The following is a 15,897-nucleotide window of genomic DNA, read 5'->3' as shown; positions in this document are numbered from 1 at the left end:
TGAGTAAAATCTTACGTATGGCATTAGCAAGACATTGCTGTTATCTTATACTGGCAGTTTATATCATAATTGATGATTCCTCACAATGAATGTGATTCACTTCTTCCGACGAATGTCACAGAGTAACATATGTTCTATTTGTGTCTGACGGTTTCAGGGCTTCTGGCGATGTGGCTTTGTGTGGAGGTATTGTTACCAGGTGTCCTGGGATTCCAGGTGCAAACTCATTGTCATCAGTGATAAGGAAAAAGCAGCAGCATGCAATGATAAACACCCTTGATATTATGGATATAGTAAAAATAGAAAAAGTATCACTTAAGTCACTGAAAGACAGCCGACGACAGGACCAATGTCTGAAGTTTGCTGACAACTCAGCCCTAAACTCCTTCATCCACAGCAGGGAAACTCTATGGCAGAAGCACAAGGAACTCTAAGAAGCTCAAAATTTCAAAGTACAGAACAGATCTATAAAAATGTCCCTATGACATATTATTACATATCTATTCCGCATCATTAACAACAGATCATTTTCTACTTAAGATCAATCGTCGTTTCTACATCATGTTTGTATCAAAGTTAAGTTAATTATTGTTCTATTGAATATAATTGTAAACGTACATTTTAAAGCGCACTTTCATATAGATGATTTTAAATTTATGATAAGTTGTAATATGTTGTTTTGCCATGCTTGTATTGTACCATATACGTAATTCAGTTTCTTGCTGCGAAGTATCCCATTTTGATAAACCACCCATTCATTGGTTAACACGTGCAAGATTGTCCGGAAAGTTGTCAAAGTGTTCAACAATAATCTAGTGTTCACAGATTTCCAATTCATGTGGAGGAGACGATTACCCTTATTCTGTACTCGCTGTAGATAATTTAAGTTCCTATTTGTTGTGCTAAACCACACTGGGCTGCAGCGAGTAGTCAATGTGAAACGTACAGGACATTAAATTACATGTTTAATAATGTCTGCTTCATGAATCTTGCACAGCTTTATTTGACGCAGATTTTCCTTTTTGAGAGTTTCATATATGTACATCCCTTATATATGCGGGCTCAGTAGGACAAGGGATCTATCATTATCATACTTAAAATACTAAACGTAGTTAACAATATGTCAAACCAGCACAATCATGTGATAATACATTTTTTTTATATTATTCATATTGAAAGAGCGATTATCAAATAAGAATCCAAATAAAGTCAATTCAAGTCAAAGTTTGATTACTACATTGTTGTACATATTAGTACATTATTAAATGTAACAAAATAATTGATCTTGCAAAGACAAAACCAAAAAGTAAATGACACGAATACATTCTTTAAGAAACTCTGAAAATAATGATTCAGACAAAATTCAGAAATAACAAGTACAAATTAGAACAGAAGGGAAACTTTATAATTACATGGCAAATAATGATGTTCAGACAAAAAGGCTTCTATAAATTACAAAACTAGAGTTCTATGAACAAATACCTTCGCCAAATAAACCAGATTTGTTATTTAGAATAATGTCTATAGACATAAAGTGTTACTCATTACGTTTTATCTTATATGATATTTGATAAAGTCACACTCGTATCAACTAGAATTTGACCACCTTATACCTTCATGAAATATTGAAAACCTTTGTAAATATAATGCAAATGACATACCAGGTGTCCCCTAAATCTGATCACCGGCCTTTGTTTTTATAAACATCCTTGTCTAAGCTACCTGTATGCCTAGATGGTGGCGTTCCGTTGTATCTCTCTGCAGTTATCCTCTTTGGAATGTTTGATAAAAACGCCCCTGGAGTTTCCAACTTAAATGTTAGGGAGCTAAAACTTGGCCAACTTGCCCCACATCCAACATTTTCTTCAGCTCTTTCAGATCATTACCACTGACAAAACATGGTGTTTACTACCTGAAATGTCTGACCGTTTCTAAAGTCATATTCAGTTGTTTGATTAACTGTATTTTGACAAGGATCTCATTTAGCTTAATGATCAGAAAATGCTAGAATGCTCTTATTTTTTCGATAAGATCGTGTACTTCTGTTTGTGTGGAGGTGATGGTCAAATAGTATGCTTTATACGAATAAAGACATTATTTGCATAGGGAAGACAAATAATACAATTGTAAAGTTTAAATCCCTTTGCGAGTGTATGAGTCGTGGAACTCTAGTTTATTGATGCTTAAGCTTGACTCCAGTTTTACAGGTAATCTTTCCACAGACGAACGAACAGCCATACCACACGGTACCCAGCACAGCTGCACAGACGGCTAGCAGGAACGCAGTCACGTCCAGCAGGTAGTACTGGTACCACGGCAGCTCAACTGCGCGTGCGCGAAGATGAGGCAGTTTGCCATGTTTGATGACGTGTTCTATCCACCAGACGGCCCGCTCCATGGGTGACTGAGGCTGGTCACGGTACAGACGGGACAGGCGGGCTGCAGTCTCACGGTAGCTGTAGAAAGATTTGAGTTACTATGTTACGATGAACAAAGGCTATTGACCAACCATTAAATAATTTGGAACAGTACTTATATGAATAAATGGCAAATGACGCCTCATACATAAAAGCTTTTAGAATGTTGTCATCTTTAACGATACCATTTTTTTGCATCATCACAAAAGCAAAACTCCTAGTCAACATCAAGCGTAATACTACCAAAGCAACTTTGCCTCACATATATCCCGATGGGGAATTTCATTCTTTCGAAGTTTGTACGATCCATTTTCACTTTTAATGTATCTCAATTCATACGGGTTTAACAGTACCTGCTGTTGGTAAGAATATGGATAATGGCCTTGTATAACTGGTCAGTAGTGACTGTCCTGAGGTTCAGCTTCACCCCCAGTCCCCTGGCCACGACTCGAGCGGCGTTGCCGGGTTGATCCGAAAACAGCGGCAGACAGACCATGGGGACACCGTGATGTAAGGCCTCGTACACACCTCTAATCCCAGCGTGTGTGATAAAGGCTCTGGTTCTGGGGTGGCCTGCAGCAAATCAAAGAAAACAGAGGCAAAGAATTATTGATAAAGTAACCCTTACCTAATTAACACCAAAATTGATTGAGACTTACCCCAAATTTCCAGCCGTCTCCGTCAGCCTTGTTCACGGAATGGACCCGCCTACTGTAGCTTCCGGAAGTGACGTCAGGGACACACAACTGCAGCGAAGGGTCGTAAATGCCAGATAACCTGTGTCGCCCCCCCGTCTCTGTTCAGCGATGAATGGTGGGCGCAGTCGCGTGTCTCTGACGTCACTTCCGGTTCTGTTGTATTCTATCCTAGGAAGACTACTTACTGATGTCCGCAATACATTATTGCATAATTAATGCAAAACCAGAATAGAATTTGCATATAATATGCAAATGTGAAACTATGCCAAAAAATCAAGTAATTCAAGCAACTTGATATGACTTTGGATACGTTTCAGATAATATCTACTGTCTTTCAACAGTGACACTGAAATTATCTATATTCATAGTCAGGGTATAAAAGACCAGTCTCTTCCAGATCACTTTAGTGTCACTGAAGAAAAATAGTGGATACTATCTGAAACATCTGACCGTTTCCATAATTATATCCAGCTGCTTGAGGTACTGCTTATTACATGGATCTTCATCGAAGTAAATGGGGAAATTGCTTGACTAATAAGAATATTTCATGGAGATATGAAGTCTCTTGATTTATAATGTACCTAGTAGGTCGTTTTGAGGCAGCCAGGCAACCAGCTTGGTGTTGTTACCCAAACCAGCCGGCTTCTCCCCCGTGTACCGCCACACCACCTTCTGTCGGAGTCGGGCAAAGGCTGCAGCAAAAACTTGTCTCTTCTCCGACGACATGGTTTTAATGATTGATCCAAGGCTGACAACAATCACCCCTTCTTCTCCCGCACTATGAACGAAGACTTCTAATTCCTTAAAGAAGAATATAATTCATGTATCAACCGATCTTAAATGCAGCAAAAGCTACACAACCATAGAGGTGTAATTTTTTCAAGGCAATAGTACTTGTTTTATACCTATTCAACCGCTGTAAAGATTTTATAATACAAAAATAGATATATCACTTTTTCCTATGTAAGGAATTGTAGCATTCTTCACAACTTCATAAAGATCAAAACTCTCCTAAAATTGCACCAAATGAATGTCTCAATCTAGACCAAAAGTAGCGTCCGTCTAGGTTTTGTTTTGCTTGTTTATTTTTTTTTTACTGAACACCACATGTATAAATGAAGATCGGGCATGCGCGCGGCCTTAGATTACTTAAGTTTAAAAACATGATTTACAAAGATTATTTTAGAAGTTATAAGATATCAGTCATTCGTGAAATATCCCTCAAGTTTATCGTATGTCTTGTGTAATTCAACATTATGTCATGTATGATAAACAACAAATTTCACAACCTTTACCTGTCACTTGAGAAAGTCTCACCTTTTCAGTGTTACTTATTTCTCAATTCCAACCACTCTGTTGACATTGTATTAATGCGACGCACAAAAACAAAAACATTCAGACGCATAGAAGAAAACACCTATAGAAGACGGGTTAGTCATTAAAGACACAATTCTCTTGAAAATTTCATTGATGAAAATGCTCAATGGCGGAAGCAAATGCTTCGCCGCCTGGAATGTTCACGGTCTAGGTTTTAAATTAGAGGATGTGGAGTTTTTAGACGAAATTCGCAAATTCGACTTATTTTCGTTACTTGAAACACGGAGCACTCAAAACACAAAAAATCAACATCGCTAATTATAACTACAGTTATTTTCATCTATTCAGAACAAAAAGCAAACGAGCGAACGCTCCTCTGGGGGAATTATATTTTTCTATAAAAAAAATTCAAAAATCATGTCAAAAAAGTACCTTCTAAGTCGACTGATGCCCTCTGGGTAAAGATAGACCGTAAAGTCTTAGGACTTACGAAAGATCTTTTCATATATTCAGTTTACCTAAGCCCAATCGCTTCTTCTACTCATTAGAATGCCGATAACCATATATTACACTTACTAGAAGAGGTAATAAGTAGATATAGTTCAGAGGGGTTCGTCTTATTATGGGGAGATCTAAATTCGCGTCTTGGAAACCTACGAGATTACGTAGATACCGAAATCAACATCGACGGTTTTCCCGCCAGCTCCTCGAACCAAGTTAGTGATATGCAATATATGGATAAGGCACCTCTAAACAAGTTTGGCCGGCTTTTGAGTGATCTTTGCATACAAGCAGACCTCAGAATATTCAATGGCAGGGTGGCTGGGGACCTACACCTGTAACCAACCAAACGGTAGTAGCACGGTCGATTACATAATTTCCAGCCAATCGTTTCTACAAAACATTTTATTATTTCAAGTTCATCCGCTAATGTCTTTCCGGACCACTGCCTGATATCTGTCTTCATTAAATCAAACACAGACCATCAAAACCAGCATGAAAAAACAACAAAAGCGTAAAAGAAAGCCCGCTCCAAAACGATTTCATTGGGAAGATAAATCCGCACAAAAATTCAACCACATCCTTTCTCAATCTCATTTTATCGATAGACTGAATTCACTCTCATCACACATTACAAAGGATACAAAATCTAATGGAGAAATAGAAGCATTTTTTTCAGAATTTAGTTCAATCCTGAGAGACGGTGGTTTCAAGTCCCTATTAGTACAGATAACGAAACATAAGAAACGTCCGCAGCTACCACAAAACAAACAATGGTTTGACAAGAGTCGTATTGAATTAAAACGAGAAATAAAGAACCTAACATATTTACTGTTAAACAAACATTTAACTCCGACATAAGGGGAAGATAGTTCAAAAGAAAGAAAGAATTTGATAAAACTGATAAAAAGAAGAAAACAGACTTTCACAAACAAATCATGACCCAATTGTCTTCCCTCAAAGACAAAAATCCAGGCGCCTTTTGGAACTTAGTTAATGAGCTAAAACCGACGAAAACGCAAAAAAGTAGCCAAATCTCAGAAGAAGAGTGATTTGAACATTTTAGCAATTTAGACAAATTCCCTAATAATGGTACGAATGACTCTCCAATTCCGGAAAACGATCAACTAATTCCGTCGTCCTCCGCTAAAAATCAATCTGTTCTAGATTCCCCTATAACGTCAGAAGAATTAGATAATGCCAATTCAAACCTCAAGAACACTAAATCGAGTGCAAACGATTTGATCTTAAATGAAATGTTGAAATTCGGTAAATCGGTACTTCAAACGCCACTCCTGCAACTTTTTAACAATTGTCTGCAAAACGGGTATTACCCAAAGGAGTGGTCTCTTAGTCACATCGTTCCAATTCACAAATCCGGTGACCCGTCTCTCCCAGATCTAAACAAATACCGCGGAATTTTCATAATTAGCTGCTAAGGTAAACCAAGGTTAAACTATTCTCCTCAATATTAAACAATCGTTTAGTTAGTTATGCCGAAAACAATCATCTTTTTTAAACCCCATCAGGCAGGGTTCAGGAAGAACTTTAGAACTACAGATAATCTTTTTGTGTTAAGTACTTTAGTTAGCAAGTATCTAAATAAAAATCCCGGTCTCTTTGCATGTTTCGTAGATTTTAGTAAAGCGTTCGACTCCGTCTGGAGAAATGGACTCCTTTACAAATCAAACAAGTTAGGTATACAGGGCAACTTTCCCCGAACCATCAAAGACATGTATTCAAAAACCACAAATCGTGTGAAATACAGTCAATGTCTGACTGAACCTTTGTCACAAACTGTGATGTCAGACAGGGATATTATTTTTAACCTCCTTGATTTGAACAATCCTGTTGAAATAGTGACAACCTATTGTTATTTAGGTATTGTTGTCAATTCTGCGGGTACTTTCAAGGCGAACAACAAACACTTGTACAGTAGGGGACTGAAAGCTTAATTTGGGATAAATCAATCCCTAGACAAAGCCGATGCGCCTCTGTCTGTCGGAAACAAACTTTTTGATACCTGCGTTAAGCCCATAATTCTTTATGGATCGGAAATCTGCGGTTCTGTTAAAAACTCCAAATCCTGTCCTATCGAATCAATACATCTATAATTCTGTAAGCAAACCCTACACGTGCCTACAAGATCCACATGTGGCCTCGCCGCTAGAGCCGAGTTAGGGAGGTTTCCCATTCATCTGGAAGCCTCCCTCAATGCTATTAAACACTTAATTAGACTTCGCCAGAAAGTACCAGCAGACAGTTTCCAGTCAAACGCCCTCTCTATTCAGATAGATTAAAACAAAGCTGGAGCCAAGTGTTTGGCTTTAGGAGTTCGTCAATCACTGGAGGAATGCGGTTATGGTTATGTATGGCATTGTCCTCTACAGCATAATACAAATTCGTCTGAAATTATCTATTCTATCAATCAGCGTCTGAAAGACATTTATTTTCAAACCTTTCTAAGAGAGATACACAATGACAAGAAATGTGGATCTGCTAAAAACAATTGAGGTCTTATAGACTGTTCAAGTCCACCTATAATGTGGAACAATACATGAATATTGACAATATTCGGCACAGGACGGCCGTCAAAAAACTACAAATTAGTTGCCACAAACTACACATTGAAACCGGAAGACATAACCGCAACCCTCTAGAACAAAGAATATGTAGATACTGCAATCTAGATAAGTTAGAAGACGAACATCAATTTGTAGTAGAATGTAGTTTGTACAAGAAAGAGAGAGCTGAACTCTACAGACTAATAGAACCCATGTTCCCCCACTTCATACAACTAAGTAATATAGACAAATTTATATTCCTTATGAATCTAGACAAACCTTCACTTATAAAGCATATCTGTTCTTACATTTTCAATATCACAAAGAAACGAGAAGAAGCCGAATGTACGCAGTAGAATACGATTCTTGAGTAGTGTAGATTCATTGTATCATTGTATAATGTTGTATCATTTGTTGTGACCTGTACTGAACCCAGTGTGTATGTATGTACAAAATGGTCTTCATTCGTTCAATAAACTCAGTAAAATTCAGTAAAACTCACCTTAGGGAGAGGAGTGGCTGCTCCTACATGTAACCCGCCGATTCGAACCATGTTGGGCATGGAGGGACCGGGGAAATCCAGAACATGGTCTGTTTGATACAGCCACAGGTCGGTATTAGACACGACGCTCTGGATAGTCTCGTTTTTACCTACGTACTTACTGACCAGTCCGTCATACGTGTTACTCGCAAGCCAACGCCCCAACATGGGTAGCAGAGTGTAGAAAACAACATTCTGTATTCGCTGTACAAAGGTCATGTGGTCGGTAAAATCAAAGCCCACAAACGGCACATATGACAAAGGGAGCGGGACACCTGTGGCTTTGATGTCAAGGAAATAATGATCACCACGCAACATGGCGATAGAAGGGACCTGGACGTCCTTATGTGCTGCAAGTATGGCGCCGACTGGAATACAGGAGTCATAAACGACAAGACGGTGCTGTGCTGCCTTCAGCCGACTCATCAGGTCAATGTCCCCCAGTAGCAGGTCACAGTGTTTGGTTATTACGTTAGTTACATTAATAAACCCTTGTGCATACTGGAGGATCGACGTCCCTGACTTTGTATTTGAATGATGATTGTCCTCAGCTTCCTTCAATGATACAAATGTTCCTTGCTCACGGAACGTCTCAAACTTGAATTCAGGCCTTCCCGCTCGTCGTTTCTCGGCTATGTCTTCTGGTACAACGACCGTGACGACATGGCCCCTGCGTACTAAAGCCTGTCCGATGTTCGCTAACGTGAACCAGTGGCTCTCAGCACATGGTGTAGGAACTAACAGAACGTTCTCTCCACTGATGATGTGCCTAACCAGAAGACCGAGAAAAAAGAGCAGGACAGTCGAAGACTTTGATCTAACGTCCATGTTGCCAGGACAGATGTTCTTGGTGAGCGCCGCGGATAGAGATCAAAGATGTTCTCCGGCCTTGGAACTGTAAAAGAAATGTGCAATCGGTGATGCCAATGATGTTACGTAGTACAAAAATGTACTTAATATAAGTTAAGGCCTTAATCGGAAGTGAAAACAGCTTAGGCGGAAGATTTATCAAGGTTGAAAAAAAAGTAAAAAAAAGCGAAATAAAAACATATACTACAATTTGTATTGTGCCAAAAATATTTTTTATGGGTTTCACTGGGCTGTATGTTGGTCGTCATTTTCACAGCACTGACAGCCTAGTCATGTTGTAAATGATACTTTTAAAGTAGAATGTTTTACGTTTCTCTGTACTACGCGAATCTACGTTTACTACAATAATCATCATTACTTCTTTTGTTCTAAGGTAGGAAAGACAAGTATATCCAAATGTACGAATGGTGCAAAGTAATCTTGGTTGTAAATGTAGAATTATTTGTCGTGGACCTCTAGTTACATTAAAGCTATACACATCTTGCCATATCATTTGGCTTAGCATACTAACATTAGCTATCTACGATGTACTGACTAGACTGCTAGAACACTTTAGGCTACACTATGGGGGATGGTACTAAGTAAGTTACATCAATAATAAATGTAGCATTGCATGTCAATATTCCTGGAGGAATGTTACAGCATCATCGAACTATGCAAGCATGTTTAAAAACCGTCATTTTTCAAACCGAAACATTTGTTTGCTTGTTTTTTTAGATCTCAAGTAGATTTTACGAAACATTGTCACAGATGGCTACTGTGCTACTATCAGCCAGGTTGCCCAGTGAGGGTGCCTATCGACATTTCACAAGTTTCTGTATACGGAACACGCCATCTATCTGTCTAGTACGTACCTGTAGTTTTAAAGAGAATATATCCCCGATTTATGGATGCTATACAAAATAAACTGCATTCACAATTATTGTATTCTACCCCGATGGGAAAATGTATTAGTTTTTTTTTTTCAAAGAGAGCTTGAATGATGAATACAAACTGTTGTTATCGTCTCAGCCCTGAGTAACTATTTAACCCATACACTCCTGCAAACTGTTTACATAGTCGTACAAACACCATGATACGGAACTTTTCTGTGACCATCTGCTTTGAAGGAAACCACACTTAGGTCACAGCGTTTAAAATGTTTTGGTACGAAGCTATGGGATTCAATTCAATAAGGTGTCTTATGTCCAACTGCCCTATTATTGGTTCAGTATAATTTTGAATTTGTGCAGAACATACAGACAGTGCCTGCTAGATTTTTGTATTCCGCTAATACCTTTGAGCCACATGACGTAAACGATGCCACCCTTATCTATTTATTATTCAAAATTGCAACAAGTGGATACGGAGGGCATCCCATGAAGCAATGCTGATGTTAGGTGCCATCGAACGTGCATAACGTTACATACATTCTACAGTGGAACATGTTAACATCAACATTGAATAAGGCAGTAGTACATCAAAAATCTAAAGTATAAATTCACAAGGTACGTGGAAAATAGTTTAAATTTGTTTTTAAAAAATGGCAATAATATCTAACACTATTCTTCAGTCTGCCTATTTGCCACAACAACAACTTGAAAAATCTTTGAGATGTCTAGATATGGAAATGGTGTGCTATATTTCTGTGGATGCCCCCTGTAAGACGTCACGGCGAGCACAGAAAGGCACGCGCGGCTCGACCGGGGTTTTCACCGGTGCAGTGTACCGGACCGTGTGATAGTCACGTATGACCTGCGGGTATCGGCGTAAGTTGTTGTTGTGGGGAGGGGGGTGGCTATGAAAATCGCAAATCCCCCCCCCCCCCTCCCCCTTTCCAACAATTTACGCTAATACCCAGAGGCAGGGAGCTAGGCAAGGCTACAAGCTTCTCGGTAAATGTTCCTTTCTCGTCATATATTCCACGCGACCGAACACCTGGTGACCTTAAACCTGGTGACCCTCTCCCCCCCCCCCACACACAAATTACACCAATACCCACAGGCCGCTGAAGGAGGGTAACCGTGGCTGTCCAATAAACGAGCAGGGTCTAGCACCTATGCTATCTGAGGTTTCTTTGGTTCTATCTTGTTATGCTGCAAGTAAAGAGTCCCTCCTAGAGCCAGTTGATATCTACAAGAAAGAATGATGAAATAAATACAAGAACGAAAGTTTTTCATACCAATTTCAGCTTCGGCAAAGAACACAAAAACCGAGAGGCGTAGGCTAGAGCGGGTCAGTGCTTCAAACTGTCAACAACACACACGCTACAAAGCTTTCGAGCTCCAGGTTACATTCTTGTCGCAACACGTACGTTATAAGGTATTCAATATGTTTTGTTTACCCCGAGGGAAATTGTTTTGTAACTGTACAACTAGATCTTGTCTCTCCCGCTGGGAGGCTTGCTCATGTTAAATGGTGTCTTGTGGGAGTTGTTTGACAACCCATCAAGGAAACGGTCTTCTGATTGATGAAGCTGATCAAGATCAGAAAATATGATTGTGCGAATGGCCGGCTCTTGTATCATCCTTCTATTGATTTCAGTGAGATTTATGTAACATTCTCTTAGTTCTGATTAATTTTGCCCCCCCCCCCTCCGTGTGGTTTTGGAATGCCACAATGTAAACAAAAAATCCAAGCCCCACCCCTCTTCCCACTTACCGGGCCCACTCACACAGTAGGCAGAGGCCAGCGCAATGGCTACAATCGTGTCCCTACTGCAGGTAGTACTGTCTGGACACAGCATCACAGTTGTGCTGGTTTGTTTTGTGGCCTTTCTGGTTTCTTTGGCTGTGGTCGCAAAATTTTCAGTACATGGACGGAGAAATATTCCACCAGGCCCGCCTGGATGGCCAGTTCTCGGTAACCTCCCCAGTCTGACAAAAGACATACACTTACAGCTGACGAAATGGCGTTATCAGTACGGAGACGTCTTTAGAGTCAGGTTCGGTCTACAGGACGCTGTTATTGTTAACGGCAGTGAGGCTATAAAGGAGGCCTTGGTGCAGAAGGCCAAGCACTTCTCCAACCGCCCAGACTACTACCTAGTGCGTTGTGTGAACATGCACTTTGGTTTGTATCAAAAAGCCTTTTTATGTCTTTTTCGAATAGCTTACCAGGATTTGCAGCAATGCTGAGGATTCATCTAGCCTGGGTGGCAAACTAGCTAAATAACCGAGGCTCCTGAAACGTGCCAGGCAAAATTATGGAGAATCCAGGCTACGTAGTTGGAAGGGGAGTTTTTGCAGTGTGAGGAAGGGACGTGTGAGACAGGGTCTTGGTTGTTTGCTTATTATCACATGCATACGTTTTTGCGCAACAGTGTGGCCTTATTGAGATACGTACAAAGCTTTAACGATGTTCTTTAGGAAGTTGTTATTACATTTCCTGATTGATGATAATGACTATCTTGTAGACTATCTTGACTTATTTGACTGACTAGGCTACATGCTCAAACCACGTTACTTTACACTGAAAGCCATGTACACCAAACCGTTGTTTCAGGTGCAGTTTTTTGTCCATACGGTGATCGTTGGAGGGCACTTCGCCGCTTCACTGTGTCAACACTTCGGTTCTTTGGTCTGGGGACTACCATTCTAGAGGAGAAGATTCAGGAGGAGTGTCGTCACTTCTGCAGCACACTACGGCTTCTAGTGGGACAGCCTGTGGACCTCAAAAATCGTCTGGAAACTTCTGTGTCTAACATCATCGTCTCCATGGCGGTAGGGAAGAGGTTTGAGTACGGAGACCCGAAATTTGGTCGTTTGCAACTACTTGCTGAACGGATCAATGTGACATTCTATAAACTATACATCGTAAACTGTTTCCCTGTGCTCCGCTTCTTTCCGGGCTTCAGGAAAATGTACAACGAATTGATGGATCGGACAGCAGAACTGTACAGCTACATCCGAGAGTACATCAGTCAGCACGGAAACACAGCACCGGATGACATCCGGGACTTTATCGACGCCTTCAACAAGACAAAACAGGACAATCCAGGCTTCCTGCCCGACATGACTCTGACGTACTTAATCGCTGATTTGTTTTCCGCGGGAACAGAAACCTCTTCCCTTACCTTATGCTGGGGTTTCCTGTACCTCACGGCGTATCCTGACGTGCAGGAGAAGGTTCAAGCCGAGCTGGACAGGGTTGTGGGGCGGGATCGTCCTCCAGCCTTCAGCGACAGGGTCAACCTGCCGTACACGGAGGCCACCATCATGGAGATCCAGCGCATCGCCACTATCATCCCACTCCTCCCACATCGCACCTCCGACGACACTACTCTGCTCGGGTACGACATTCCTGCAGGTACAAACGTGTTCGTCAACCTGTGGGACCTCCACATGGACCCGAGCCGCTGGCCGGACCCACACAGGTTCGACCCCGCCAGGTTCCTGGGCGAGAACGGACGGCTACGGACACACGACGCCTTCATGCCGTTTTCAACAGGTAACATTGTGCCTATCATCTTTAACAATTGAGTATGGGAACTTGTTTATATGTCATATATATAAGTATGCATCTGTCTGCATACCTTATAAATATATTTTTCTTCGTCATTTCCTCTACTGTAGGATATCGCAGGTGTTGGGGTGAGCAGATGGGGAAGATGGAGTTATTCTTGTTCCTCGCCAACACCCTACAACAGTTCACCCTGAAGTTACCGGAGGGTGCAGAGCCTGATTTCCACGGCATCAGCACTGCCTTTATTTACCCTCGTCCATTCAGCCTTATTGTAACTAAACGGGAGTAGTTAACCCTCAAACACCCGAGTGGGGTCCATTTGGACCCCAGGCGTACATTTTGAAGTGCCATTTGAACATTTTTAATCTGAAAAAAAAATCCTTCTGTGACTTGGTCAGTCAATATGTCTTTTACCTTCTCCTAAGTTTTCTCAAATATTAGTACAATAATGTGGAAATTATAAAGAAAGTTTGTGTTCAGTCCCTCTGGGGTCCAAACGGACCCCAGCAAAAATGTGCAGTTTTTAAAACAAACTTTGGAGGCTAACTCCTTAACCACTTCCAGTATGACTACCAAATCTTTAGACAATAATAAGAATGTAAACCTAAATCATCACAAATATTTGTGTGTCATCAACATGGAATGTGACGACATTATGACGTAATCTGCCTAATCAGGGCGGTTATCTTGGATTTTGACCAATGACGTCATGAAATTAGCATCAATTATAAATTTTAAGTCATGAAAATTACATTGAATTTCATAGAATTTAATTGTTGTCAGAAAACAGGTGTAGTTTACCAAGAAAACCTTTTCTAAATTGAAACTGTCAAATTTTGGCTAAAATATGCCTGCTAAAATATGGTTGCCATGGCAACCCCCAAAAATTATAAACTTTATTGACCAAAAACTTTTGCAAACAATATTTTGTGATAAATTACCAAGTTTCGTAGCTTTAGCTCTAGCCGTTCATGGTTATGCGACACAAAAATCTGGTCGGAATAGGTTTAGTGCAAAACGTGGTCCTTCTGAACTTTTGCGTAAATTATGATAATGAGTTGGAATTAGCAACACTTTAACATCTCAAAATATTCCTCTCACATTGACGAAGCAATGTATATACAATGATCGCCGATAAAAAATGTTACTGAGATTTCATGAACAAAACATTTTGGGGTCCGTTTGGACCCAACTCGGTCATTTTAGTCGCAAAAAAAGGTCGGGTGCTTGAGGGTTAAGTATGGCTACATGTATCCACTTATATTCTACATGTTTATTGCAGTCTGAATTGCAACTGCAAATACAAGTGCTTGTAAGCAATGAGCTATTGGTACAAAAGCGCAGCAAGCACAAGGCTTGATGGAGGTTTTTTGATGATGAGCTGTAGTTGCGCTATATTAAACATATCTAACTCGTAAGAAAGTTCCTCATTTAGCAAGGGATAAAACGATATGACATTAATGCTGATAACGTATGCGTATATTTAGACTTACCTTATAATTCAGGAACCCAACTAGGAAAATTATTATTCTTTAAAACGGCAGTTCTGCACTTATCATTTCATAAGAAAAAAAATTGCATCAGTTTTGTTTATCATAGTTTCGGTGCAAATCTATGAAAAGTAAGTGTGTTTTATCTATTCTTTACAGACCATTTGTGACAGTCTAGTATTTGCAAGACGAGTAATATGTCACCACGAATTTTAAACGATGCAAATGTAATTTTTGATTGTATACAATAAAATACGTCAACATTAAATCCGTCTCAAGTTCAATGAGTAAATGACTATATGGTACTGTGTTAGTATATGAGAATCATATTTGGTATGAGATGCTATGTGGATAGAACGGTAAATGGTTACCATATCTCCTACCATTATCTGCTTGGAAACTACGTACACTTTAGTACACACAGATAAGCACGGGGATAATTACGGTCTGAAACATTACTTGAACGAACCGTTATGCAATGCCATAAATCAAAATGTCTATCTCCTCAGAACTCTTTCACGCGCTGTATTTTCTAGGAGTCGACTCTTTGAAATAACTATACAGAGTGTCTGCATTTCCGCCCTAAAGGTCAACTAACTTACGACCAGAATTTCAAGAAATTCTCAAACATCTCTGTTTAGTCCTTCTTCTCTGGGGAGAGTTTGTTGGGTGTGAAAGATTTATTTTGTTTCCTTTAAACTTTCACAATCTCAAATTTAGAAATCCAATCACGAAAATTCCATTGAAACACGTTACAGTGTATGAGAAGGTGAGTCATGTGAGCTAAACCTCTTTGTGTCCTACTACATGTACATTCTCAAGTAAGTTGCTTTAAAAGGATATGGAACATACAGTACCCATATGGTAGAGCCCTTTTCGTGACCTGCAACTCCCTACCGGCCGTATTACTTCACTGGTAGTCCTCTTTTTAGAATATTTAATTGTTGTCACGCCTACACGCTTGCGCAACATGTTTCTCTAACCTTTAGATACTGTAAATGGATTTAATTTCGCGCTTGCAGGAAAATGACTTTTCACGTTGGTTTAAATTCGCGG

General features: G+C 40.0%; 2 protein-coding genes across 2 annotated transcripts; one reads left to right on the top strand and one right to left on the bottom strand.

Moving 5' to 3' along the window:
• Positions 1-1,225: 1,225 nt before the first annotated feature.
• LOC118407733 (UDP-glucuronosyltransferase 2C1-like) lies at positions 1,226-11,142 on the bottom strand. The gene is made up of 5 exons (XM_035808252.1): positions 11,070-11,142; positions 8,000-8,933; positions 3,697-3,916; positions 2,771-2,990; positions 1,226-2,456 (listed from the first exon to the last, which is right to left on the bottom strand). The coding sequence occupies exons 2-5, from the start codon at positions 8,864-8,866 to the stop codon at positions 2,174-2,176; spliced, it is 1,590 nt and encodes a 529-aa protein (XP_035664145.1). The 5' UTR covers positions 8,867-8,933; positions 11,070-11,142; the 3' UTR covers positions 1,226-2,173.
• A 902-nt stretch (positions 11,143-12,044) lies between these two features.
• Positions 12,045-13,736, top strand: LOC118407734 (cytochrome P450 2U1-like). The gene is made up of 2 exons (XM_035808253.1): positions 12,045-13,336; positions 13,462-13,736. Exons 1-2 carry the CDS (start codon positions 12,604-12,606, stop codon positions 13,638-13,640), a joined length of 912 nt encoding a protein of 303 aa, XP_035664146.1. The 5' UTR covers positions 12,045-12,603; the 3' UTR covers positions 13,641-13,736.
• The last annotated feature ends 2,161 nt before the right edge of the window (positions 13,737-15,897 follow it).

Source organism: Branchiostoma floridae, unplaced genomic scaffold (genome assembly GCF_000003815.2).
Source record: "Branchiostoma floridae strain S238N-H82 unplaced genomic scaffold, Bfl_VNyyK Sc7u5tJ_1441, whole genome shotgun sequence".
Taxonomy (NCBI): domain Eukaryota; kingdom Metazoa; phylum Chordata; class Leptocardii; order Amphioxiformes; family Branchiostomatidae; genus Branchiostoma; species Branchiostoma floridae.
The sequence above is the reverse complement of the archived record's forward strand: the minus strand, read 5'-3'. Positions and strand labels throughout refer to the sequence as shown.